A 27023-nucleotide genomic window follows, 5' to 3' on the forward strand; every position below is an offset into this window, starting at 1 on the left:
AAAATTTTAAAATCAAAATGGGGGTCCTCAGGTTGCTTAAGTTTGATAACCACTGGCCTAAGGCACATATCCCTACCTTACCAATTTTACCGGTAGACTAACTGAGGTCAACTGTGTAAACCTCACATCAGGTAGTGCTGGGAATAGAACTCAGGTTTCTAACATAACAGACCCAAGTCTCATTGACTCTGCTGCACTGCTTTTAAAAGGAAGTGGGCCATATAATCTATCTTAGAATCATAGAATATCAGGGTTGGAAGGGACCTCAGGAGGTCATCTAGTCCAACCCCCTGCTCAAAGCAGGACTAATCCCCAATTTTTGCCCCAGATCGATAAATGGCCCCCTCAAAGATTGAACTCAGAACCCTGGGTTTAGCAGGCCAATGCTCAAACCACTGAGCTATCCTTCCCCACTTTAAAACAGTGTGGCTCTCTGTCAGTTTCTAGTGTTTAGACCACAGCTTGATGTTTATGATTCTCTTGCTGTCTCTATGCTGATGGGAATGGACTTTTAGCTCAAGAAGTACAGGCTTGTGCTTTGAGATTCCAGGTTCATTCCCTGTAGATGAACCAAGCTCAGTGGTTTGAGCATTGGCCTGCTAAACCCAGGGTTGTGCGTTCAATTCTTGAGGGGGCCATTTAGGGATTTGGGGCAAAAATTGGGGACTGGTCCTGCTTTGAGCAGGGGGTTGGACTAGATGACCTCCAGAGGTCCCTTCCAACCCTGATATTCTATGACCTACAAGCAGGGTGTGTGCGTTACTTGACTATGCTGTGTCTAGCCATGTTATGCTTCTAAAATCAGAAATAGAAGTCAGGCCACCAAAAAGCACCATGACTGTGATGAATGAAGGTTGTGTGAGCTCTGAAACAGGCCACAAGGAATACCCAGACATCAACCCCTAAAACCCACTGTCCAACCATGAGAAATATTGTGTGTGAAATAACTGAATTCCCCGAGATGCCTTTTAGCTCTGCATCTTCATCTTTGAATCTGAAAGCACCAAATAAACAGAGGAGTTCTGCCTCCCCTCTTCTACAAACAAAATGGTGCCTGAGCCTGATGGAACCCAACTGATGACTGTGGTACAACAGGTAGCTGCAGTCTGTGGATGAGGGGAAAGCGGTGGACATGTTGTTGTTGTTCCTTGACTTTAGCAAAGCTTTTGACACGGTCTCCCACAGTATTCTTGCCAGCAAGTTAAAATAGTATGGGCTGGATGAATGCACTATAAAGGTGGCTAGAAAGTTGGCTAGATTGTCAGGCTCAACGGGTAGTGATAAATGGCTCCATGTCTAGTTGGCAGCTGGTATCAAGCGGAGTGCCCCAAGGGTCGGTCCTGGGGCTGGTTTTGTTCAATATCTTCATAAATGATCTGGAGGATGGTGTGGATTGCACCCTCAGCAAGTCTGCAGATGACACTAAACTGGGAGGAGAGGTAGATACGCTGGAGGGTAGGGATAGGATACAGAGGGCCCTAGACAAATTAGAGGATTGGGCCAAAATAAATCTGATGAGGTTCAACAAGGACAAGTGCAGAGTCCTGCACTTAGGATGGAAGAATCCAATGCACTGCTACAGACTAGGGACCGAATGGCTCAGCAGCAGTTCTGCAGAAAAGGACCTAGGGGTTACAATGGATGAGAAGCTGGATATGAGTCAACAGTGTGCCCTTGTTGTCAAGAAGGCCAATGGCATTTTGGGCTGTATAAGTAGGGGCATAGCGAGCAGATCGAGGGACGTGATCGTTCCCCTCTATTCAACATTGGTGAGGCCTCATCTGGAGTACTGTGTCCAGTTTTGGGCCCCACACTACAAGAAGGATGTGGAAAAATTGGAAGGAGTCCAGCGGAGGGCAACAAAAATGATTAGTGGACTGGAACACATGAGTTATGAGGAGAGGCTGAGGGAACTGGGATTGTTTAGTCTACGGAAGAGAAGAATGAGGGGGGATTTGATAGCTGCTTTCAACTACCTGAGAGGGGGTTCCAAAGAGGATGGCTCTAGACTGTTCTCAGTGGTAGCAGGTGACAGAACAAGGAGTAATGGTCTCAAGTTGCAGTGGGGGAGGTTTAGGTTGGATATTAGGAAAACTTTTTCACTAGGAGGGTGGTGAAACACTGGAATGCGTTAGGGATTGGTCCTGCTTTTGAGCAGGGGGTTGGACTAGATGACCTCCTGAGGTCCCTTCCAACCCTGATATTCTATGATTCTATGATACAGTTTCCACCCTCAGACCACCATGACTGAGATTCAGAGTGCACTGCAAGACGGATGCGTGAATTAGACACAGAACTTCTGAAGTGGAAAAGAGAACACAACCTGTGATTTGAAGAACTGCAATGATATCAAGAGTATTAAGACTAAGCTAATTGATCTAGAAAGCCTCTCACAACAGTTTAAGATCAGGCTGAGGGTGTCCCTGAAGAAACAGAGAAACGCAAATTTACTGAATTTGTCCCTAAACTGCTAAGTTGTTGGATCTGCTGGTAGATTTTTGTTTTGATATAGAAGGGCACACTGGGCCCTTGCCCCTAAGCCATCTGCAGGAGGTTGGGCTAGAGCATTGATTGTGATGTTCCTGAAGTTTACCACTCAGTAGCTTATATTGCAGAAATCCAGAGGAAAAATAGGAAGGGGGAGAACCAAGCAATTAAAATACTGTTCTTTCAAGATCATGCTCATGATGTGGTTGCAATGAGGGCAGCTTTTAACAAAGCAAAACAATTGGCAAGGAAGTTGGACTTGAGGTAAATATGCAGCAATGCTCCATATTAAGAATGGCAAGAAAAATATGGCAAGAATCTGCAAACTCCTCCCTCACAAGAGGAGACATCTGTGGAATGATCTGAGTATGTGGAATTTATGTATTGGTCTCTGAGATCTGATATGGCTCCTCTAAATGACTTGATGGGCAAAAATAGACATTGATATGTTAATTTTATCCCCCCCCCTTATATTGGGCTTGAAGGGTTAAACGGTTATCATCAATTAACTTCCTATTGCCTTAAAAAATGGGAAATTAGCATTGATGTAAAATTAGTCATTTGATTAGTAATTATTTTTTTATCATTACTTTATCAGATGGTGTTTTCTTATGGATTAATGTGTCAAGGTTCTAGGTGATAGGTGGTTACTTTAGTTGTAATGTTTGGGGCCTCAGAGAACCTCAAAGTTTCATCCAATTTGGCCATTCCTGCCCTCCCCACCCTCTGGTGTCAAGTGTATATTTTTGGACTGTTTTAAACAGATTTATCATCATTTTGATTGTATGGTACGAATGTGTATTTCTCTCTCCAAAATCCTTTTCCATTTTGTTTTATCACTTATTTAATTCCTCTTTCAGCTCCTCTCCCATTACTCTCCTGTCCTGGAAACTTCCAGGACGTGATACCCTACAGCTAGACTATATAACTTTTGTTACTTAGATACACAAGGATTGTATGCTGCTCAGGAAAACTTCCAATTTCTAATTTATTCACAAAGTGACTTTATATTTTATCTGTTATATTTTGACACTGTTGGCTCTGATAATTGAATGCGACTCCTGGAATATAAAGGGTTTTAATAACCTTATTGTAAGAAAAAATATATACTTGATGCTTAGAAAAGAGAATATTGGCCCTGCTATGATCCAGGAAACACATTTCTTAGAATCATAGACAATTAGGGTTGGAAGAGATCTCAGAAGGTCATCTAATCCAGCTCTGTGCTCAAAGCAGGACCAACCCCAACTATGTCGTCCCAGGCAGGGCTTTGTCAAGTCGGACCTTAAAAACCTCTAAGGATGGAGATTCCACCACTTCCTTAGGTAACTCATTCCAGTGCTTCACTACCCTCCTAGTGAAATAGTTTTTCCTACTATCCAACCTAGACCTCCCCCACTGCAACTTGAGACTGTTGCTCCTTGTTCTGTCATCACTGAGAACAGCCTAGCTCCATCTTCTTTGGAACCCCCGTTCAGGTAGTTGAAGGCTGCTATCAAATCCCCCCTCACTCTTCTCTTCTGCAGACTAAATAAGCCCAATTCCCTCAGCTGCTCCTTGTAAGTCATGTGCCCCAGCCCCCTAATAATTTTTGCTGCCCTCCGCTGGGCTCTCTAATTTGTCCACATCCTTTCTGTAGTGGGAAGCCCAAAACTGGATGCAATACTCAAGGTGTGGCCTCACCAGTTCCGAATAGAGGGGAATAATCACTTCCCTTGATCTGCTGGCAATGCTCCTACTAATGCAGCCCAATATGCCGTTAGCCTTCTTGGTAACAAGGGCACGCGGTTGACTCAGCCAGCTTCTCATCTACAGTAATCCCCAGGTCCTTTTCTGCAGAACTGCCGCTTAGCCAGTTGGTCCCCAATCTGTAGCACTGCATGGGATTCTTCCGTCCTAAAGTGCAGGACTCTGCACTTGTCCTTCTTGAACCTCATCAGATTTCTTTTAGCCCAATCCTCCAATTTGTCTAGGTCACTCTGGACCTTATCCCTACCCTCCAGCATATCTACCTCTCCCTCCAGCTTAGGGTCATCTGTGACCTTGCTGAGGGTGCAATCCATCCCATCATTCAGATCATTAATGAAGGTGTTGAACAAAACCGGCCCCAGGACCGACCCCTGAGGCACTCTGCTTGGTACCGGCTGCCAGCTAGACATGGAGCCATTGATCATTACCCGGTGAGCCCGACGATCTAGCTAGCTTTCTGTCCACCTTATAGTCCATTCATCTAATCCATACTTTTTTAACTTGCTGGCAAGAATACTGTGGGAGACCATATCAAAAGCTTTGCTAAAGTCAAGATATATCAAATCCACTGCTTTCTCCATATCCACAGAGCCAGTTATCTCATCATAGAAGGCAATCAGTTTGGTCAGGCATGGCTTGCCCTTGGTGAATCCATGTTGACTGTTTCTGATCACCTTCCTCTCCTCCAGGTGCTAAGACTAAGCTAATTTGACAGAACTTGAAGCTTGTAAACTGAATAGAGATTGGGTAGGCCTCCCAGTTTCTAGTTGCTTTAATTCTGAAGTCAGGGGATGTTGTTATACTAATTCATAAAAAGTTGAAAGCTAATATTTGGAACAATGTCAATGTTAGAGGCAAAAAGGCATCCTGTAAATATTAAGAACATAAGAATGGCCATACTGAGTCAAACCAGTGGTCGGTCCATCTAGCCCAGAATCCTGTCTTCTGACAGTGGCCAATGCCAGATGCTTCAGAGGGAATGAACAAAACAGGACATTTATCAAGTAGTCCATCCCCTGTCATCCAGTCCCACCCTCTGATAATCTGAGGTTTACGGACACCCAGAGCATGGGTTTGTATCACTGACCATCTTGGCTAATAGCCATTAATAGACCTATCCTCTATTAACTAATCTAATTAGTTTTTGTACCCAGTTACACTTTTGGCTGTTACAACATCCCCATGCACATTGAGTTACACAGGTTGAGTGTTTGTTGTGTGAAGAAGTACTTCCTTTTGTGTGTTTTAAACCTGCTGCCTATTAATTTTATTGGGTGACGTGTGGTTCTTGAAAGTCAAATCCTACTGAGAAAAATAGGAAGGAGCATAAACTCTGGCAAGTCAAGTGTAAAAGTATAATTAAGCAGTCCAAAAAAGAATTTGAACAGCAAATAGCAAAAGACACAAAAATTAACAACAATTTTTTAAAGTACATCAGAATCAGGAAGCCTGCCAAAAAATCAGTGAGGCCGCTGGACAATGAAGGTGCTAAAGGAGCACTCAGTGAAGACAAGGCTGTTGAAGAGTAGCTGCATAAATTTTTTGCATCAGCCTTCACTGGGGAGAATGTGATGGAGATTCCCACACCTGAACCATTCCTTTTTGGTGACAAATCTAAGACACTTTCCCAGATTGAGGTGTTAATAGAGGAGCTTTTGGAACAAATGGTAAGTCACCAGGACCAAATGGTATTCTCCTAAGAGTTCTGAAGGAGCTCAGATATGCAATTGCAGAACTACTAACTGTGGTATGTAACCTATTAATTAAATCAACCTCTGTACCAGATGACTGGAGGATAGCTAGTTGTAGCAAGGCGATGACTCACCAATGTGGTGCCTCCTGCTGGTAGTCTTGGGAATTAGCTCTTTCCAGCCTTCAGAGCGCCCTCTGCAGGCCAGTGTCTCGCCTGCCGCTGGCCCGGTGTCCCTCCCGGTCCCTGGTGCCCTTTACCCCAGGGTTCTGCCCCAGCAGTAACCCACAATCTCTGTCTCCGCACCCAGGGGGAACCCCCAATCCTCTATCCCCCCCTTGCCTCAGTGGCTACTGCCAGTCACCATCTAGCCCCCACTCACTGGGGCAGATTGCAGTCTGTAAACCACTCATCATTGGCAAGGGGGGTTGGACCAGCTACCTCTGCCTATTCCCAGGCTACCCCTCTGTAGCCCCAGTACCTTTCCTGACCTTTAGCAAGGCCTGCAGCCTGAGGGTTTTCCAGGCTGGAGCTCCCCAGCTCCTCTAGCTACCCTGCTGAGATCCCAGGCAGCCAGGTCCTTCTCTCTCTACAGCGAGAGAGAGACTCCTCCCAGCTCCTGGCTCACTGGCCTTTTTCAGGGCCAGCTGTGGCTGCCTTCCCAATCAGCCTAGCCTTTTCTCACAGCTCCAGCCCTCTCCCAGAGCAGGCTTTAACCCTTTCAGTGCCAGAGCGGGGTGGCTACCCTGCTACACTAGCATAATGCCAAGTTTTTAAAAAAAGGCTCCACAAGTGATGCTGGCAGTTACAGGCTGGGAAGCCTAACTTCAGTACCAGGCAAATTGGTTGAAACTCTAGTAAAGAACAGAATTATCGGACGTGTAGATGAACACAATATGTTGGGGAAGAGTCAACACAGCTTTTGTAAGGGGCATTCATGCTTAATCAGTCCATTAGTATTCTTTGAAGGTGTGATCCAGTTGATATAGTGTACTTGGACTTTCAGAAAGCCCTTGACAAGGTCCCACACCAAAGGCTCTTAAGCAAAGTAAGCTGTCATGGGATAAGAGAGAAGGTCCTCTCATGGATCAATAACTGGTTAAGAGACAGGAAACAAAGGGTAGGAGTAAATGGTCAGTTTTCACAATAGAAATAGGTAAATAGTGAGAACCTCCAAGGATCTGTACTGGGACATGTACTGTTCAACATATATGTAATGATTTGGAAAAAGGGGTGAACAGTGAGATGGCAAAGGTGCAAATGATACAAAATTACTCAAGATAGTTAAGTCCAAAGCTGACTGCAAAGAGTTACTGTGGGAACTCACAAAACTAAATTAATTGGCAACAAAATGGCAGATGAAAGTCACTGTTGATAAGTGCTAAGTAACTCACATTGGAAAAAATAATCCCAACTACACATATATAATTATGGATTCTAAATTAGCTGTTTCCACTCAAGAAGGAGATCTTAGAGTCATCATGGATAGTTCTCTGAAAACATCTGCTCAATGTGCAGCTCAGACAAAAAAGCTAACAGAATGTTAGGAAACATTAGGAAAGGGATAGATAAGAAGACAGCAAGGATCATAATGCTACTATATAAATCTGTGGTACACCCAAACCTTGAATATTGTGTGCACTTCTGGTCACCCCATCTGAAAAAAGATATATTGGAATTGGAAAAGGTACAGAGAAGGGCAACAAAAATGATTGGGGTATGGAACAGCTTCTATGTGAGAAGAGATTAAAAAGACTGGGACTATTCATCTTATAAAAGAGACAGCTAAGGGGCAATGTGATAGAGGTCTAAAATCATGACTTGTGTGGAGAAAGTGAATAGGAAAGTGTTATTTACCCCTTCACATGACACAAGAACCAGGGGTTCCCAATGAGTTTAATAGGCAGCTGATTTAAAACAAAGATTAGAGTACTTCTTCACAGAACACACAGTCAACCTGTGGAACTTGTTGCAAGGGGATTGTCAAGGTTCCTTCCCCACTCTGAACTCTAGGATACAGATCTGGGAACCTGCATGAAAGACCCCCTACATTATTCTTACCAGCTTAGGTTAAAAACTTCCCCAAGGTACAAACTTTGCCTTGTCCTTGAACTGTATGCTGCCACCACCAAGCGTTTTAAACAAAGAACAGGGAAAGAGCCCACTTGGAGACGTCTTCCCGCAAAATATCCCCCCAAGCCCTACACCCCCTTTCCTGGGGAAGGCTTGATAAGAATCCTCACCAATTTTTACAGGTGAACACAGACCCAAACCCTTGGATTTTAAGAAGAATGAAAAATCAATCATGTTCTTAAAAGAAGAATTTTAATTAAAGAAAAGGTAAAAGAATCACCTCTGTAAAATCAGGATGGTAAATACCTTACAGGGTAATCAGATTCAAAACATAGAGAATCCCTCTATGCAAAACCTTAAGTTACAAAAAGACACAAAAACAGGAATATAAATTCCATCCAGCACAGCTTATTTTACCAGCCATTAAACAAAAGGAAACCTAACACATGTTCTAGCTAGATTACTTACTAACTTAACAGGAGTTGTAAGGCTGCATTCCTGATCTGTTCCCGGCAAAAGCATCACACAGACAGATGAACCCTTTGTTCCCTCCCACTCCAGATTTGAAAGTATCTTGTTCCTCCATTGATCATTTTGGGTCAGGTGCCAGTGAGATTATCTTAGCTTTTACAGGTGAGAGGGTTTTGCCTCTGGCCAGGAGGGATTTTATAGCACTGTATACAGAAAGGTGGTTACCCTTCCCTTTATTTTTATGACAGGGATGTTGTCAGTGTCAAACCTATAACTGACTTTTAAAAAGAGTTAGGTAAGTTCATGGAGGAGAGGCCCATCTTGGCTGTTAGCCAAGATGGTCAGGGACACAGCCCCATGCTCTGGGTGACCCTAAACATCTGACTACCAGAAGCTTGGACTGGATAACAGAGATGGTTCACTGAATAATTTCCTTGTTGGCCTTTGTTCCCTCTGAAATATATGGTACTGGCCACTGCCAGAAGAGAGAGATAGACAGACCCTTGGTCTGACCCAGTGTGGCCATTTGTGTGTTCTTATGTGTCTGCTGTTAAAAGACATTCATCCCCCACTGGGTTGATGGTCTTAGAATTATTGACTTCTCTGCCCAGTATCATACAGGCTACAGGTTCCTCAGGTACTCGTGGAGCCAGGAAACCCCATAGCTCTTCTAAGAGCAAGGGAACTTTGCTACTGTCTGGGTATGTCAAAGAGAGCAAGGAGAGATATTCCTTGGGACCCATAGCATTGGACACAACCCTAGCTCCGGTACCCCTTGACAGGTTCCTCAGTACCACATAAATTGAAGTGTCCACCTCCCTGGAGGAGTGATCCAAACCTTCAGTACCGTCTGCTTCAAGAGTGACCATCACATCAATACCCATACTCCTTCAGTACCTCAAGAATGTAGGTACTTGAGGACTTAATTGCAGGTACTTGATGGACTTAACTGGAGTCCCCACTGATCATGGGCTCCATCCTCACCATCTCTGCTGGATAATTGTAGGCAAATTTGTTCAACAAGATTAAAAAATGAATCCCTACACTGTTGAAAGACTCAAAGTCAAATCTACACTCCCTGGAAATTTACACCCCGACCCTGAGGAGAAAGCACCAGAGGCAGGTGTGTAAGCCAAGGCCACCCCCCTTTACAGACATTCTACCATCTTTATCCAGCTGAGCCCCCATGTAAATGACCGAGGATTCAGAGGCCTCGATTTTCAGGACCTTCTGCTTCCATGACCTCTACCCATTCCCAGCCACCCATGAAGGGACTTTTGACGCTTTGGTCGAGATCAGCCCACAAGTATTGATGCCATCCACCTGTAACCTCCCATATCTTTGGGGGCTGCCTCTCACTTTTTGCCTACAATTTGGACTCTATCATGACAGACAGTTAGAAATTATCCATCAAGGATAATCTATAGCGTTTTGCTCCCTCCCTCGCCACAAATCCTCTTCCCGGTCCCCCTTCAGGGACCACTCTCAGGAGGTGATTCTTCAACAGGAAGCAGACCCCCTCCTCCTACAAGAGGCAATAGAATGAGTGACAATTCAGTAGCAAGGGAGAGAGAGTTCTATTTCCCTTATTTCTTAGCCCCCCAAAAAGAGGGAGGGTGGAGATCCATTCTGGATCTTTGATAACTAAAAATCTGTATTCGAAAGTCAAAATTCAGGATGGTTGCACTAACATTAGTAATTCCCTCCCTATAGGAGGGGATCTGGTTTGTGTCTCTTGATATGAAGGATTCTTATTTCCATATAGATATTCATCCGTACCACAGAAAGTTCCTTTGGTTTCCAGTGGATCAGGGACATTTCCAGTTCAGAGTCCTTCCCTTTGGACTAGCAACATCACCCAGAGTATTCACAAAGGTCGTCTCGGTGGTGGCAGCCCAAATGAGATGTCAGGGGTTACACAATTTTCCCATATGTTGATGATTGGTTCCTAGTAGGTTGCTCCAGCCAAGAGGTCAGGTCAGCAACTTTGTTTCTGCTCCATCTTCTAGCAGAGCTGGGTATCTGCATAAAAAAAGAAAAGTCTTTTTTAACATCCACCCACACAGACAGTAAACTTTACCAGAGTGACACTGGACTCCAGTGCAGCAAGTGTTCTTCCCCCTGGAAAGATTTCAGCTAATGAGCAATCTGATAGCACAGATTACTCACAGAAGAAGGACTATGGTCAGGATATGCCTTTACCCTTCTAGGTCACATGGCCTTATGCACTTATGTGACCCCATTCACAGTCTTCATCTGCGCTGCCTACAGGCCTGGCTGTAGTCGGTCTACTCCTCAGACAAGGATCACATTAACACCAGTGATACTATTCCCACCAGGGTCATCACCTCTCTTATCTGGTGGTTGAACCCACATCACGTCCCCTTCGTCACTTCTTCCCCCAGTGCCACCATTGTAACAGGTGAATCCCTTGTGGGTTGGGGTACTGACCTGAACCATCACACTGTACCTGGACCCCATGTGAGGCCAGACTGCACATCAATCTACTGGGTCTGCCTGGCATGCAGGGCTTCTCTCCTGCACATCAGACGCACCTTAGGGTTCTACTTGCAGAAAACCAAATCTGCCTGTTGTTAGATGTTCGGCTGCGTGTGTGTGTTCTCCCTGTGTGCTACCCCTGCTCTGCGCAGACAGCCAGCACAGCAGATCTCTGTTAAGGTCTGTTAAGGTATGAAAGCACCAGGCCAGGTTTATTGTGAACAAATCACGGTAACAGCACCTGGCAGACTTTATGAGGATATTAAGACATGTATGCCCGTGACAATGGATGCAGCTCAGTGAATGGCAGGACTTTTCATCCCCCTCCTTTGCTGGACCAAGACACTCTTTCAGAGATACCTCTTTATACCCTGATACAAACAAGTTGCTGCCCCTCTGACATAGTTAGGTACTGCCCCTTGACGTGGCTAGTTATTACCCATCTCTTTGTACATGTTGATTTGACTAGAAAAAGATTATTTATTACTGTCATCCTGACCTTATCTTTTAGGAGGGGTGTCGTGGGTCATGTACTCCCTGTCCCCCTGACCCCTTTTGGGGTGGGACATGGGTTATTAGAGGCCCGTGGGCAAGTCTGCGCGACCTCTCTGGGTATTGGAGTAACGTGGCCTAACAGCCAAAGTCAGTCCACCTGTTCTCTCCATCAGGGCTGTGTGGCCTAGCAGCCAGAGTGAGTAGAGCGGCTCTCGCAATCAGGGCTATGCGACCTAGTGGTCGGAGTCAGTAGAGTGGTGAGGCAGGCTGTCACCCCAGGGTGGGCGGTGGCCAGGATAGGGGAACCCGGACCCTCCCTCTCCACTGAGTCCCAACCCAGGGCTCTGTCAGTGGCGGGGTTGCCTGCCACCAGCTCTTCGGGGATCTGGCTCCAACACGCAGAGCTAGTCTCCAGGTCTCCAACCACCTCCCTGCAAACCTCCCTGGGTTACTTCCTACCCGTTTCTCTGCAGCTTGTGGTCTCATGGTTCCCCGGTGTCTCCTCCCTCTTTGGCGTCTGGAGCCTTGGGGTCGTAGGTCACTGCCATCTGTCTGCCCTCCATGTCGTGAAGTTTTGGCAGTCCTTTAACAGGAGTCCGCAACACACCTCCTTCCCCTCCGGCAGTCAGCCACAAATGAACTGAGCTGCTCCCTTTTATACCTGGCCTCCAGCCGGAACATGCCCAGCAAGGTCGAGGGAGCGTGGCCTCCTTGGCCCAAAGAGAGGAATTAACCCCTGCAGTCCCAGTGCGGAGCATGCACGCCCTGTCACAAGGGGTCAGTGTGTTCCTGTTTTTCTTGGGGAATGTTTTTGTACCATCCCTGATATCAGGATGTTCTGGTACCACTCTTCTGGAATGTGTTTGCGTGAATACTTTCTGCCTAGCTCTTCTTAGGAATGTGTGTTTCTGCCATATTCTGTGAACTTACAAACAGGCAAAGCCTGAATTCTGCTCACCGCCTGACTTTTGCTAACTTTGCTTTATATCAGCGAAGCTTGCCCACTACTTTAACTCAGGCCTTATTCCAGGTCTCTAACACAAGGGCTCATATTTCAGGCTCTCTTCCTACTACATCCCCCAACTTTTTGTCTTTTTATGGGGAGGATGTTTACCCATTGTTTCAGAAAAGCATAATGCATGGACTAAATATGACCCAGTGGGTTTAAATATTGTTATTTGGCCACCTTACTTTTTTAATTATACATTTATGCCCCATTTGTTTTTTAGCTTACACATTTTTTGTACGACTGATGGACAGATTTTATTTTTTAATTGTTATTCGTTTTTTATAGTGGACCTGGGAATGTTAGGCCCGGGACCATGACTGAGGCGTGGGGTGTAGAGTTGTGCTGTGATAACTTTTGTGTGGCATAAGGAGGCCTTTTTATTTAGTTGGCGATTGATGAGATGGGCTTTGGTTAGGATTATAAATGTATCGCGTTTATACCTTATAGAATAGTATAGGTGTATATATACTAATATGTATGAGGGATTATATAATTATTTCCTTAAATAGTTAAATACCAAATATATGCCCTATATAATTTGTGATAAATAATGATATATGAATAATGTTGATAGTTGGTATGCATTCATAGATGTAAATGCATATATAATAATATGCATATGTGTATATGTTTGTACCTTAAATATTTTATAGGATGCATTTGGTTTAACATACTTCAGAGTATTTAGGTATACAAGTATTTAATAGCCCTTACAAGCTATATTAGTACAAACAATTACATTTAAAACGTTGATAAGCACTTGATTATTTTTATAATGATTATTTATTACTATGGCAGTGTTGATAGCTAGTTTGTTTTTTTGAGTTGGTGTAATTTAGCTTTTTTGGTTTGATGTTACATGTAGCAACACATTTTTATTAGTGCAATTACTGTTATGGCTTGTATTTTTATTACTATTACACTAAGTGTTTGGACTATTGGGTGTGGAGTAACATTTTTTGGGATTGCTTACCAAGGTGTTTTCACCATTTTTTGCACACTTTCTACTTCTTTTATTTGTTGTTGGATAAGATGAGCTATTTTTGTTTTTTGCCATTAAATTATGTATGTTTAATTGTAGTTGCTTTACTGGGGGAAACAATTTAATTAATAAATATTGTAGGTTGCCAGGAGGAATAATAATTTTAATAGCAGAGCTGACCAGTTGGCCAAAAGGCATGGGTTCTGATTTGGATTGTGCTAGTGACTTGCACGCAAAATTCTGTATTGATTTCAGGACAAATGTTTTCATGTATAGAAAAATTTCAGAGCACATACCACATTTTGTATTTTTACTACCTTATTGACGAACTCATTTTGTACCAATCAGGCGCAGCCTCTTATTGTGTTGTTGCTATTAATTGTAGCATAGGATTTACACAGCTATCCATTACGTTTTGTACAACAAGCCTGATTAATTTTTAAGCCAGTTTTAGTTACTAGGCGCACAGTGGGATAGTGCTGTACATAAGTATCATTTACCTAAGTTTCCACACTGTTGGTATAGTACACTCTGACTGGATTTTGCATTCACCTTGGGATGGCCATTAATGATGTGAAGGCTTTTACTGTTGTTATGATCCAAACTTGAAACCTTATCAAATTTAGCAAATTGTAAAAACACTGGCGCAATATTATTTACTCCTTGCTCCTGTATTTGTTTTAAAATGGCTGTGTGGTCCCGTATTCATGGCCCATCTTGTAATTTTAATTGTAATAAGCTTTGCTTGATGATTTCAATTACTTTATTCCCATAGGCCACATAGGCAACTGTCAGTGAAACATAATTCTTTTCCATGCTGTTAATAATTGACAGGATAGTAGAATTTAGGTGGCTGAACCCTTGAGGAATTGAACATATGTTGTCAATGGTAATTGCATGTTGATTCAGCAATAGGCTGCTTATGCAATGCAGTTTATTCAGTTAATTCATTTCTTCTCTGAAAGTGTTTTTTATAAACTAAGCAATCTGTATAAGTAAACGTGCAATCTTTTCTTTTTAAAATATATCAACTTTGGGTCAACATAAGTAAGGCGGTGTCAGCACTCACACTGCATTGTCTTAAGTACATCAGATGTGGCTCTATGCTGCTGGTGGAGGTGATGTTACTATGTCTACATAAGAGGGGGGCTTACAAGTGGTGGGAGACCAATTTAATTGTAGACACATGCACAACTAGGTTGATGTAACCTGCCTTGCACCATAGCACTAACTATGTAGTATAGACCAGGCCTTAGTGTTTGTCCAGGTGTGGCCCCAGGTACAAGACGAGGCAGCTGGCTGGAAATGTAGGACAGAATACCTCACTACCTATATCTGGCTTGCATCAGCTATTTTCCTATGGACTGATCTCAGGGACAAGGTATACAGCTTTTCCCATGGGACTTCATTTATAAAGCATTAAAGGACGCTAATATAATTAATGACAATTCAAAAGCGTTTATGGAAATGGATCCTGTCAAACAAACTTGCTATCTTTTTTTGATGAGATTACAAGTGTGTTTGATAAAGGTAACAATGTTGACGTAAAATACTTAGACTTCTGTAAGTCTAAGTTTGACTTCGTACCACGCAATGTTTTGATTAAAAAACTAGAATGATATAAAATTAACATGGCACATATTAAACTGATTCAAATCTGGCTAACTGATGATCTCAAAATGTAACTGTAAATTGTAAATCATCGAACGGATGTGTTCCCAATGAGGTCCTTCAGGGATCTAATCTTGTCCCTTCATATTTAACATTTTGACAATGACCTGGAAGAAAGCATAAAATCATCACGGATAAACTTCACAGTTGTCACAAAAACTGGGGGAGTGGTAAATAATGCAGTGGACAGATCATTAATAGAGAGCAATCTGGGTCACTTAGTAAATTGGGAGCAAGCAAACAGTATATATTTTAATACAGCTAAATATTAATGTATACATGTAGGAATAAAAAATGTAGGCCATATTTATAGGATGGGGGACTCTGAAAAAGATTTGGGTGTTGTGGTGGATAGTCAGCTGAACATGAGTTCCCAGTTCCATGCTGTGCCAAACGGACTAATGCATTCTTTGGATGCATAAATGGGAATTTCAAGGATGTGGAGAGAAGTTATTTTAACTCTGTATTTGGCACTGGTGCGACTGCTGCTGGAATACTGTGTCCAGTTCTGGGATCCACCATTCAAGAAGGATGTTGAAAAGTTGGAGAGGGTTCAGAGAAGAACCACAAGAATGATTGAAGAATTAGAAAACATGCTTTTATAGGATAGACTCAATCTATTTAGCTTAACAAAGAGAAGGTTAAGGAGTGACTTGATTACAGTCTATACATACCTACATGGGAAACAAATATTTAATAATCTGCTCTTCAATCTAACACAGGTATAACACTATTGCATACCTGGAAACTGTAGCTAGACAAATTCAGACTGGAAATAAGGCATACATTTTTAACAATGAGAATAGTTAACCAATTTACTAAGGGTCATGTGAATTCTCTGTCACTGACCATTTTTAAATCAAGACTGGACGTTCTTCTAAAAGCGCTGCTCTATGAATTATTTTGTGGACGTTCTATGGCCTGTGTTATTCGGGAGGTCAGACTAGATGATCACAATGTTCTCTTTTGGTCCTTGAATCTATGAATCTGTGATTCAGTCCGTGGACTTTGCAAGAATTGGTGGATACCCTCAGCTCTTCTAAACAACTATTTGAGGGTATGTCTATGCTTCTTCTGGGAGCAAGCCTTCCAGACTGTGTGGACAGACTCATGTATAGGGATCATGCTACTGTGCGAAAAATAGCTGTGTAGATGTTGCGGAAGCTTGAGACACCAAGCTCCAACTCAAGTCGCAGCCTCAAAGCAATGTCTACATTGATATTTTTAGCATGCTAGTGAAAGTCCCACTAAGGAAGTCTGTGGACCGAGGCTGAGAGGCTTGGCCACAGATGCAGTGCAGACATACCCTCAGGGATATAGGTATGCCTTTCTGTCACTGGGGAGGGGGAAAGAAAGAGAGAGAGAGAGAGAGAGTGTGTGTCTGTGTTGTGTGTGTGTGACTAAAATACTGAACTATCAGTCCTCAGCTTCTGTTGAACGAGGTCCAATGGGAATAACTTCCAGCGTAGGCTTTTCACCCTGAACATTCTTGACTACTCCCATTGGTGGACTTACATCAGTAACTTTCAGCCTCACCCTCTCACTCACATCCTATTTCCCTTCTTTTTTCCCCCTTCTGTCTCCTTCTGCTTCTAGGAATCTTTTCCTGTCTCTTTTCAAAATCCATTTGCCATCTGACTTCCCAGAACTAACTCTTATCTCTTTTCCATTTTCCTGCAATACACTGATTTACTTAGCGTGGATAAGAGTTTTTAACGAGACTTTTTTGTCTTTTGGGGAAAGGTGCAAATGGCCTTGATTTATCTTAAAACATTCTGTTTAGTACACTCCTTATATTTTGCAGGACAAGGTCATTCTCCTTTTTCTTGTAAACCTTGGTTCAGACTAAACCGAGAGCCAAACCAATTTTAACGAACAGTAAAAATCACATCTAACTTGTTTCCCAGATTTAACACCTTTTCACCTGTGGGTTATTTTGGACTTTTTTTTAGATGGATGAAGAAGCCTCGATGTGGGGTTCCTGATCATCCCCATATAAGCCATAGCCGAAGGAATAAGCGATATGCGTTAACTGGACAAAAATGGAGGCAGAAGCATATAACATACAGGTATATTCTAATTTTTCTAAGGTGAAGATTAGTTTGATGTAGATTTTATATTGAACTGTGAAAATACATATGGCCTGCTGAACTTTAGAAAAACATGGAAAGTATTTTTTTTCAAAAGTGCCTAAGTGACTTAGGAGTCTAAATCCCATTTTCAAAATTGTAGGCGTTTAGGACCAGATTTTCAAAGGTATTTAGGTCCCATTAGTTAGGTGCCAAACCTGCTTAAATTCTTTTGGACATCTCAGTAAGTGCCTATCAGAATCTTTAGGTGCCTTTGTAAATCTGGCCCTTGTCTTAAATGACATAATCAAAAGTACTACCTAACAATTATTTGTTCCCTACCTGCTTTTTGATTATGTCATTTAAACCCTGAATGCGTTTTAGTGACAGTTTTCCAGAGGTCATACTGAATATTACAAATGGATGTCTTTTCTTTTTGTTCTGTAAAGCACTCAAAAATGTTTTGCCACTATAAAATAATAAACAAATTTCTTATTTTTATATATCTAATATTCCAAGTATGTATCAAGTCCAGAGTCACAATGGACTCTGCCAGGAATTTTCTGCAAACATTTTATGACATTTGTATTAAAACTAAGTGAAGTATTGAAATAATTGGATTTAGCTGAAAGGAGTTTCAGTCTAACTTTTACTTTTTACAGGCTACACAAACTTAGTGAAAACATTTCTAAAATTATCTATATTGGGTAACTTCATGATAATGGAACTATAGAAAAATATCTAGTAATTGTTAATGGTGAATTATCATCCAAAGGAGATGCTTCTAATCAAGTCCTGCAGGCATCTGTTCTTGGCATGAAACTTGTTGCTGGTAAAGTTTGCAGATGGCAGAAAAATTGGTGGAATGGTAAATAATGATAAAGACAGATCAGACAGAGTATTTTAATACAGTCAGATGCAAGGTCCTCTATCTAGGAACAAAGAATATAAGTCACACTTACAGGATGCAGAGTGGTAGCTGTGTTAGTCTGTATCAGCAAAAAGAATGAGGAGTACTTGTGGCACTTTGGAGACTAACCAATTTATTTGAGCATAAGCTTTCATGGACTAAAGCCCACTTCATCAGATGCATGCAGTGGAAAATACAGTAGGAAGATATATATATACACACACAGAGAACATGAAAAAATGGGGGTTCCCATACCAACTCTTAAGGATGGGGAACTATATCCTGGAAAGCAGTGACTTGGAAAAGGACTTAGGAATCATGGTAGAAACCAATTGAACATGAGGTCCCAGTGAAATGCTGTAGCTAAGGCCTGGTCTACACTGGGGAGGATCGATCTAAGTTACGCAACTTCAGCTATGTGTATCTACTTCAGTGTCTTCACTGTGGTAGGTCGATTGCTAATGCTCCCCCGTCGACTCCGCCTGCTAATGGGATTCTTGGATGTGTAAGCAGGGGAGTGTCAAGTAGTAGTAGGGAGGGCATATTGCTATTGTATGCAGCATTAGTGAGAGCGTTCCTGGAATACAGTGTCCATTGGATCCAGGATTTGGAGTGAAGATTAAGAGCTAGTCATGTTGAGTTTGAGCTGATGGCTAGACATCCACGAGGAGATGTTGGAGAGACAGGCTGAGATTTTAATTTTTGGACCGAAGGAGGAATAAAGATGTAGATTTTTAATCCCTGAGCATAGACATGCTTGTTGAATTTGTATTTACTGATGTGATTACCCAGAGATAAGGTGTAGTAGGAGAAGAGAAGAGGACCAAGGAAAGAGCCATGAAGAGCCTTCACAGAAAGCTGGAGGGAGGATGAGGAGGATCCCCTGAATGATGCACTGAAGGAGTGATTAGAGAGGTAAGAGGAGAACAGCAGAGGGTGGAGTCATAGAAACCAAGGGAGGACAAGATTTCCAGAAGAAAAGCATGGGCAACTGTATGAAAGGCAGCTGACAGGTCAAGTAGAATGAGGATGTAGCACTGATTTTGAGTTTTGGCCAGGAAGAGGTCATTAGAGACTTTGGCAAGAGTGGTTCTTCTTCGAGTGCTTGCTCGTGTCCATTCCATTGTAGGTGTGTGTGCTTGCCACATGCACCAGTGCCGGAAATTTTTCCCTCAGTGGTATCCACAGGAGACTGGCTCTGGTGCCCTCTGGAGTGGCGCCCATATGGTGCGGTATAAGGGGCGCCGCTGGCTCCCACCACCCTCGGTTCCTTCCTACCACCAGTGATGGTGCTGGAACATCTCTTGCTTTGGCAAGCCTTCTCGTTCTGAATCCGTTGAGACGAACTTTTCTCTGTAAATAGTTAAAAGTTGTTAGTAGTTTCCCTTAGTGTAGTTAGTTAGTTAGTTAGTTAGTCCTGGACAGGACTCAGCGTAGGGATGGGGCATGCCCTGATCCCGAGGCTTCAAACCCTGTGATTGCTGCAAAAAACCGATGCCCATCGGCAATCCTCATAGTAGCTGTCTGAGGTGCCTGGGCGAGACCCATATCAGTGACAAGTGTCAGATCTGCAAGGGGTTGAAACCTCGGACAAAGAAGGAGCGAGACATACATCTCCGGGTGCTCCTTATGGAATCTGCACTAGCACCAACACCGGAGCCATCCGGATCGGACTCTACTCCTAGTATCGCGGCATTGGTCTGGAGCACTCTGCCGGTGCCGTCTTCGGACCGACGCTGATTCCCGCTCCCCAGCACCAGCCAGGAAGCAAAGAATGGCCGGGAGGGGACAATCTCTGACATCCTGTAAAGGGAAGGAGGGGGCCAGAGGGGAGCAAGGACCCATGAAGGGCAGCTCTTCACCTCCGTACGGGAGTCGAGCTCCAGCTCAGGTCGAGTGGGTTAGCCCATCCTGAGACGTGCCTGGCACCCCGGAGAGCGACGCGGTCCTCCAGCACCTGGACATGCCATCGACGTCCGAGGCCCTGCAGGCGACACAGGATATCTTAGTGTGCCATGGGACCTTTCCAGCAGTCGCCATCTGTGTGGCATCGCTCTCCTCCTCAGTGAGTGTCCTGCCAGTGCTTGCCCGCGCAGAACTGCCAGGCCTCAGACATAGGGAGGCTGGGCTGAAGGAGCCTTCACTGGTCTTTGGACTTGGGGCACCGCTCGCAGGGCTTGAGACGCAGATCGCCGGTGACTTGGCGCAGGCCCTTGGAGGTGTGCCCATCCCTGTAGCCCCGATACCAGGACTGACCTAGCCACTCCTCGAGTGTGTGGCACTGCTCCAGGGACACAAGCCAGTGGTCCCAAGAGCCTTGTTATTGGTCGCTCCCCACCTTGATGGCCAACTCGCTCCTGCTCCTGCTCAATGGACTGGCATCGCTTAAGGCACAGGGACTCATCACACTCGGACAGATCCCTGTTGCAGCACCGGGATCAGCATCGTCACAACCAGGACGAACGATTGGTACCATCCTGGTCTCCCAGACACGATCCCTCTTCTCTGGACTCCAGTACCGAACAGGAGTCCACATCAGCAGGCATGGCCCTGCACTGGGGATACCCACTCTAAAGGCGGCACCGCCCACTGCATCATGCTCTAGGGCCAGTGGCTGGCCCCCGGTACCCTTGGGGGTTCCCACAGCCCTCACAAGGGCTCACGTCGGCCTCGGGGGCCTCAGCTAAACCATCAGCCACGGTCTCCCACCCACCCCAGACTTTATAACCCTACCTTAGGGGAGTCAATCAGTATGCATTTATTTCATAGATAAGCTAACTCAAAAGCTGCACAGCTCAAGCTAAGTTGGGCCCAGAGTACGAGTCTCTAAAATTACCTTATCAGATTTGTTCTGCTGCCTTGCAGAATGAGAGTGAAAAATCATGTGGTAAGCTGTAATGTCTGGATCCATTGTTCTAACCACTGGAGCACAGCCTGCTCCCAGAGTCAGGAATAGAACTCATTGGGAAACGGTATATTATGCCCCCTTTAGGGACTTGCTCATATAAAGGATAACAGTGTGCTTCTGCTTCTCGTTATTCCTATAGCTTGAGTGGCTGAGGCCTTTTCTATAGCTCTGAAAGTCTTGGGTTCAGACTTTGCTGCTGTCCCATGGGGGAAGAAAACATAGTGTATGATCGTGTCAGTAAAGACTGCAACTTAATCCACATGCCAAGGGGCTGAACAGGTTATACAAGTGTACATAATACTGGCATTTTCAGAGTAATCAAAGCTTTATTTGACAGCCTTGATAGTATCTTGAGAATTTTTTGTATATTATACATATATATGACCCCCATCTTAAATTAGCATTTATTTAAGGGGTAGATGCCTCGAGACATTGAGCTACAGAGCCTTGCATAGGTAGGTCACCATTTTGAATGCAGCCTCTCCCAGGGGAGTTGTTCACCACTGCACTTGGTGCTAGTTGGCAGACTCAGCAGAGAAGCCATGGAGACTTAACTGCCCCTGTGCCTCTGAGAAGCAGGCCTGGCGGTACAGTATCTGGAAAGCTTGCACTGTTGTTGCCCTGCACGCAAACTGAGGACTACATTTTCCAGGGTTCACAAGCTGGCACCTTTTGCCAGCACTAAATCCGGAGCATTTTTAAAAATGAAGTTTGGGATTATATACAAGTTATTTGTAAATAAACAAATTAGTTCATGAAATATTTTTCATAAAATGTCACACATGGAATTGCACAAAATTTGGCAGCTGTGTCACACTGGTGAGTTTTTACTCACTCAAGGAGTCTCATGGGTTTCATTTGAACTACTATGAGTAAAGGAGATCAGTCAGGCTCAGTAATATAGTCATGGGTATGCTGCTTAGAAAGAATTTAAGGGCCAGTTTCTTATACACTTGCCTACATTTTTGCAGGTTAATAGCAGACACATAAATTTACCTGCAATAATTTGCACTTTCAAATTATACATCTAAGTCCCTAATTTGTGAATGTAATCAGGCATTCAGGGCCTGACGCAACATCCACTGAAGTCAAGGAGGGATTCCCGTTAGCTTCAGTGGGCTTTGGATGCGGGCTAAAACTGACCTAAACTGCAGGTGCAGATAGTTGCAGGCACAGTTATTTGCCTGCAGAAATGGAGACCCTATTCAGTTTTACCTATGTGCAAGAATTGCTAGCTGTTGTAATAGGAAGACTTGAATAGGATGTGTGCCTTTAATCAATCCTTCTCTTCTCATTTACACAGTGTTCACAACCACACCCCCAAGGTTGGAGAGCTTGATACAAGGAGAGCCATTCGTCAGGCATTTGATGTTTGGCAGAGAGTGACGCCACTAACCTTTGAAGAGGTCCCTTATCATGAAGTTAAAAGTGACAGGAAGGAAGCAGATATTATGATATTTTTTGCTTCTGGTTTCCATGGAGACAGTTCTCCATTTGATGGAGAAGGTGGATTCCTAGCCCATGCTTACTTTCCTGGACCAGGAATAGGAGGAGATACTCACTTCGATTCAGATGAGCCGTGGACTTTGGGAAATTCTAATCATGATGGTAAGATTGCAGGTCAAATGTATAAAACAAGAACAAGCTGAATGTAAACTCAACAATAGGCTTTTAGTGGGGGAAATGGCAGGTTAGTGGAGCCCTCTTTTTCCAGAGATTGGCCCCAGTTAAAAAGAAATGCACTCCCTCTTAAATGCACAAGTCCCTGATGTGTGTGCACATATTAGAGGTTTATGCACCTTCTCACCTATATGCACATGAATGAATGTATTTAGGAGTGAGCAAAAATGTGTGTATACTTAGCTGTGCAGGTCTTTGAAGATTTGGGCCACTATCTCTGCAGAGATGATTGTCCCTTAGGGGAGGAAGGTGGTATGAGTGCTGAAGAAAGAGAGGCAAAGTTGGCATCCCTATCCCAAGCCGACTGAGATGCTGAGTGTGCTCAGCAAAGACAGTGATGCAGTTGCTCAGCAGGGAGTTCAGAGGTAAGAAAGCAGAAAAAGGTTTCAGTTGTAAGTTTCATAATTTTTTACTTAATTTCTAATTTCCCAAATATTATTTTGGCCTGAAATTTCCCATGTTGAGTTTCAGGCCAGAAGAGAGGGTTTGTTGGCTAGTTTAAAGATGCTTGTTGGGAATAAGGAAAACTGTCTTTTGAGTATTAAACAGTGAAGACATTTTGTGAGCTTTTGGGTTTTATCTTCCCTTCCAATAACCCCAAACACTTGCTTTTTTTATTTTCAGACCTTTTCTTCAGTGGGAGCATGGGTCTTTCACAAGTTGAAAAAGAGTGTTAAGCTATTTTAACTGAACGCTAAATGATACATAAGACTCCAATTACAGATCCATGTGCATGGAGAAGATCATGGATTCAGAACAATTCCTAGAAAAAAATGCATTGTCAAGATAAAGTTATGCTTGTAAATAAAGATTAGTTAATTTTAAACACTATTAGAACATTGTAGCTTAAAGGAAACATGTTTAATACTAGGAATTTGGAGTTCTGTGAAGGGTCATCACCATAGTATCAAAGTGCCTGAGTTAAGGTGTAATGCCCCCTCAGTGCAGGCTCTGTTCACCTTTGAAGGGTAGTCTGTTCCTCCCTTATTGTGTCACTCAGTTGGTATTCCCCCTCACTGTAGGCTCTCTCTTTCAGTATGTTTTCTTCATAAGTGCTGTTGCCAGAGTTTGAAGCAGTTTCACTTTGGTAGGGGCTTTCTCCCCATGTGGCTGAATGTTATCCCTTTCATTGAAAGAACAGGAGTACTTGTGGCACCTTAGAGACTAACAAATTTATTAGAGCATAAGCTTTCCTGGGCTACAGCCCACTTCATCAGATGCATAGAATGGAACATTCATTGTAGATGATGTCCTTCAGCTGGGGTATTACTACCCTTTGCTTCTAGATTTGTTTCCTAAAGCGTGTTCTTTGTAATTAGTGTTGTCTCCATCCTGATGGCAGGGTTGGCTGTTCATTTTGGAACTGAAATAGACTCACCAAAAAAACAACAACCCCACCAGCAGTAGGTCAGTAACAAAGCTCTCTTTCTATATTGTGCTTTTCTACATAAAAAAGGAAAGATTTTAGAATAGCTGCTGCCAATTTTATAATTTTTGAAACTCTTAAGACAGACAGATAAAGTGGGCTACTCAATAAAAAGCAGAGCTACATAGACTATTAATATCTAAGACATTCTACCCCTGATGGGAATGTTTTTTAACACAACTCTATAGAAAACTCAGGCAAACTATCTGAAACTTACCGTGAAGCATTGGTGTTTGCAAAACTGTTATTCACTGAATGACATCAGCAGTGCAGGGCACTGAAATTGGCATTGTAGGTCCTGCTTAAATGCTCACCAAAATATTTCTGGCATGTGAGACTATTCTCTGTATATGATATTAGCAAAAAGAACGAGGAGTACTTGTGGCACCTTAGAGACTAATACATTTATTTGAGCATAAGCTTTTGTGGGCTAAAACCCACTTCGTCGGATGCATTCAGTGGAAAATACAGTAGGAAGATATAGATATACACAGAGAACATGAAAAAATGGGTGTTGCCACACACGCTATAATGAGAGTGATCAATTAAGGTGAGCTATTATCAGCAGGAGAAAAAAACCTTATCCTGCTGATAATAACTCACCTTAATTGATCACTCTCGTTATAGTGTATATGGCAACACCCATTTTTTCACGTTCTCTGTCTATTGTGACAGGGTCGGGCCAGATGGCTATAGGAGAGTAATAGAAGGCAGATATATTAGCCCCAGGCTAAGTAGGTCCCCTTTCCCTGGGTAAGGTAGCAGGGAAGGTTCCAGAACAATCAGGAACCTTCTGGAGACAATTAAGACAGACAGGCTGATTAGAACACCTGCAGCCAATCAAGAAGCTGCTAGAATCAATTAAGAAAGGCTAATCAGGGCACCTGGGTTTTAAAAAAGAGCTCACTTCAGTTTGTGGTGTGCGTGTGAGGAGCTGGGAGCAAGAGGCACTAGGAGCTGAGAGTGAGAACGCGGACTGTTGGAGTACTGAGGTGTACAAGCATTATCAGACACCAGGAGGAAGGTCCTATGGTGAGGATAAAGAAGGTGTTGGGAGGAGGCCATGAGGGAGTAGCCCAGGGAGTTGTAGCTGTCACACAGCTGTTCCAGGAGGCACTCTAGACAGCTGCATTCCACAGGGCCCTGGGCTGGAACCCGGAGTAGAGGGCAGGCCCGGGTTCCCCCCAAATCCTCCCAACTCCTGGTCAGACACAGGAGGAGTCGACCTGGACTGTGGGTTCAGAAAAACGGCCAAACTGAGAGCTGCCGTGAAGCTCCAAGGCAAGCAAATCCGCCAATAAGCACAAGACCCAGCAAGGTAGAGCAGGAACTTTGTCACAGTATATATATATCTTCCTACTGTATTTTCCACTGCATGCATCCGATGAAGTGGGTTTTAGCCCATGAAAGCTTATGCTCAAATAAATTTGTTAGTCTCTAAGGTGCCACAAGTACTCCTCTTTATTTTTGCTGATACAAACTAACACGGCTGCCACTCTGAAACCTGTGTATGATATTGATTCTTTCTTAACACTGACTACAGGAGGAACCCATTTAGTCCATGCAGTATTGTTAAGCTAGTGCCCATGAGCCTGGTTTAACAACTGTTTTTGGCTGGCGTACCTGTAGTTTTTTTGCTTTTCACCTGTCTCACCCTCAACAGTTTTAACAAGTTGACAGTAACATGCAATTGTTGTCCAACCAGAAGAAATGTGGGGGACTCTTCAGTAAGAGTAGGAGTACTTGTGGCACCTTAGAGACTTACCAATTTATTTGAGCATAAGCTTTCGTGAGCTACAGCTCACTTCATCGGATGCATAAAGTGGAAAGTACAGTGAGGAGATTTTATATATACACAGTCCATGAAAAAATACACATTGTAAGGAGAGTGATCACTTAAGATGAGCTATTACCAGCAGGAGAGTGGGGTGGGGGGAGAGAAAACCTTTTGAAGTGATAATCAAGGTGGGCCATTTCCAGCACATTTCCAGGAGTTAACAAGAACGTCTGAGGAACAGTGGGGTTCTTGGGGGGCTGGGGGAGGAATAAACAAGGGGAAATAGTTTTACTTAATATAATGACTCAACCACTCCCAGTCTCTATTCAAGCCTAAGTTAATTGTATCCAATTTGCAAATTAATTCCAATTCAGCAGTCTCTCACTGCAGTCTGTTTTCAAAGTCTTTTTGGTGAAGGATAGTCACTTTGAGATCAGAAATTGAGTGACCAGAGAGATTGAAGTGTTCTCCGACTGGTTTATGAATGTTATAATTCTTGATATCTGATTTGTGTCCATTTATTCTTCTACGTAGAGACTGTCCAGTTTCCCCAATGTACATGGCAGAGGGGCATTGCTGGCACATGATAGCATATATCACATTGGTAGATGTGCAGGTGAACGAGCCTCTGATAGTGTGGCTGATGTGATTAGGCCCTATGATGGTGTCTCCTGAATAGATATGTGGACACAGTTGGCAACGGGCTTTGTTGCAAGGATAGGTTCCTGGGTTAGTGTTTTTGTTGTGTGGTGTGTGGTTGCCGGTGAGTATTTGCTTCAGGTTGGGGGCTGTCTGTAGGGAAGGACTGGCCTGTCTCCCAAGATTTGTGAGAGTGTTGGGTCGTCCTTCAGGATAGGTTGTAGATCCTTGATAATGCGTTGGAGAGGTTTTAGTTGAGGGCTGAAGGTGATGGCTAGTGGCGTTCTGTTATTTTCTTTGTTGGGCCTGTCCTGTAGTAGGTGACTTCTGGGTACTCTTCTGGCTCTGTCAATCTGTTTCTTCACTTCAGCAGGTGGGTATTGTAGCTGTAAGAATGCTTGATAGAGATCTTGTAAGTGTTTGTACATCTCATCTTAAGTGATCACTCTCCTTACAATGTGTATTTTTTCATGGTCTGTGTGTATATA

General features: G+C 43.5%; 1 protein-coding gene across 15 annotated transcripts in view; it reads left to right on the plus strand.

Moving 5' to 3' along the window:
- MMP24 (matrix metallopeptidase 24) overlaps window positions 1-27023 on the plus strand; it is a 162585-nt gene that overhangs the window by 42019 nt on the left and 93543 nt on the right. For all 15 annotated transcript variants that reach the window (XM_073310031.2, XM_073310032.2, XM_073310043.2 and 12 more), the window contains 2 exons: window positions 17079-17195; window positions 22317-22621. In XM_073310031.2, coding sequence (XP_073166132.1) covers window positions 17079-17195; window positions 22317-22621 — 422 coding nt within the window. The remainder of the gene's footprint in view (window positions 1-17078; window positions 17196-22316; window positions 22622-27023) is intronic.

This window comes from Lepidochelys kempii, chromosome 13, assembly GCF_965140285.1.
Source record: "Lepidochelys kempii isolate rLepKem1 chromosome 13, rLepKem1.hap1, whole genome shotgun sequence".
Lineage (NCBI taxonomy): Eukaryota > Metazoa > Chordata > Testudines > Cheloniidae > Lepidochelys > Lepidochelys kempii.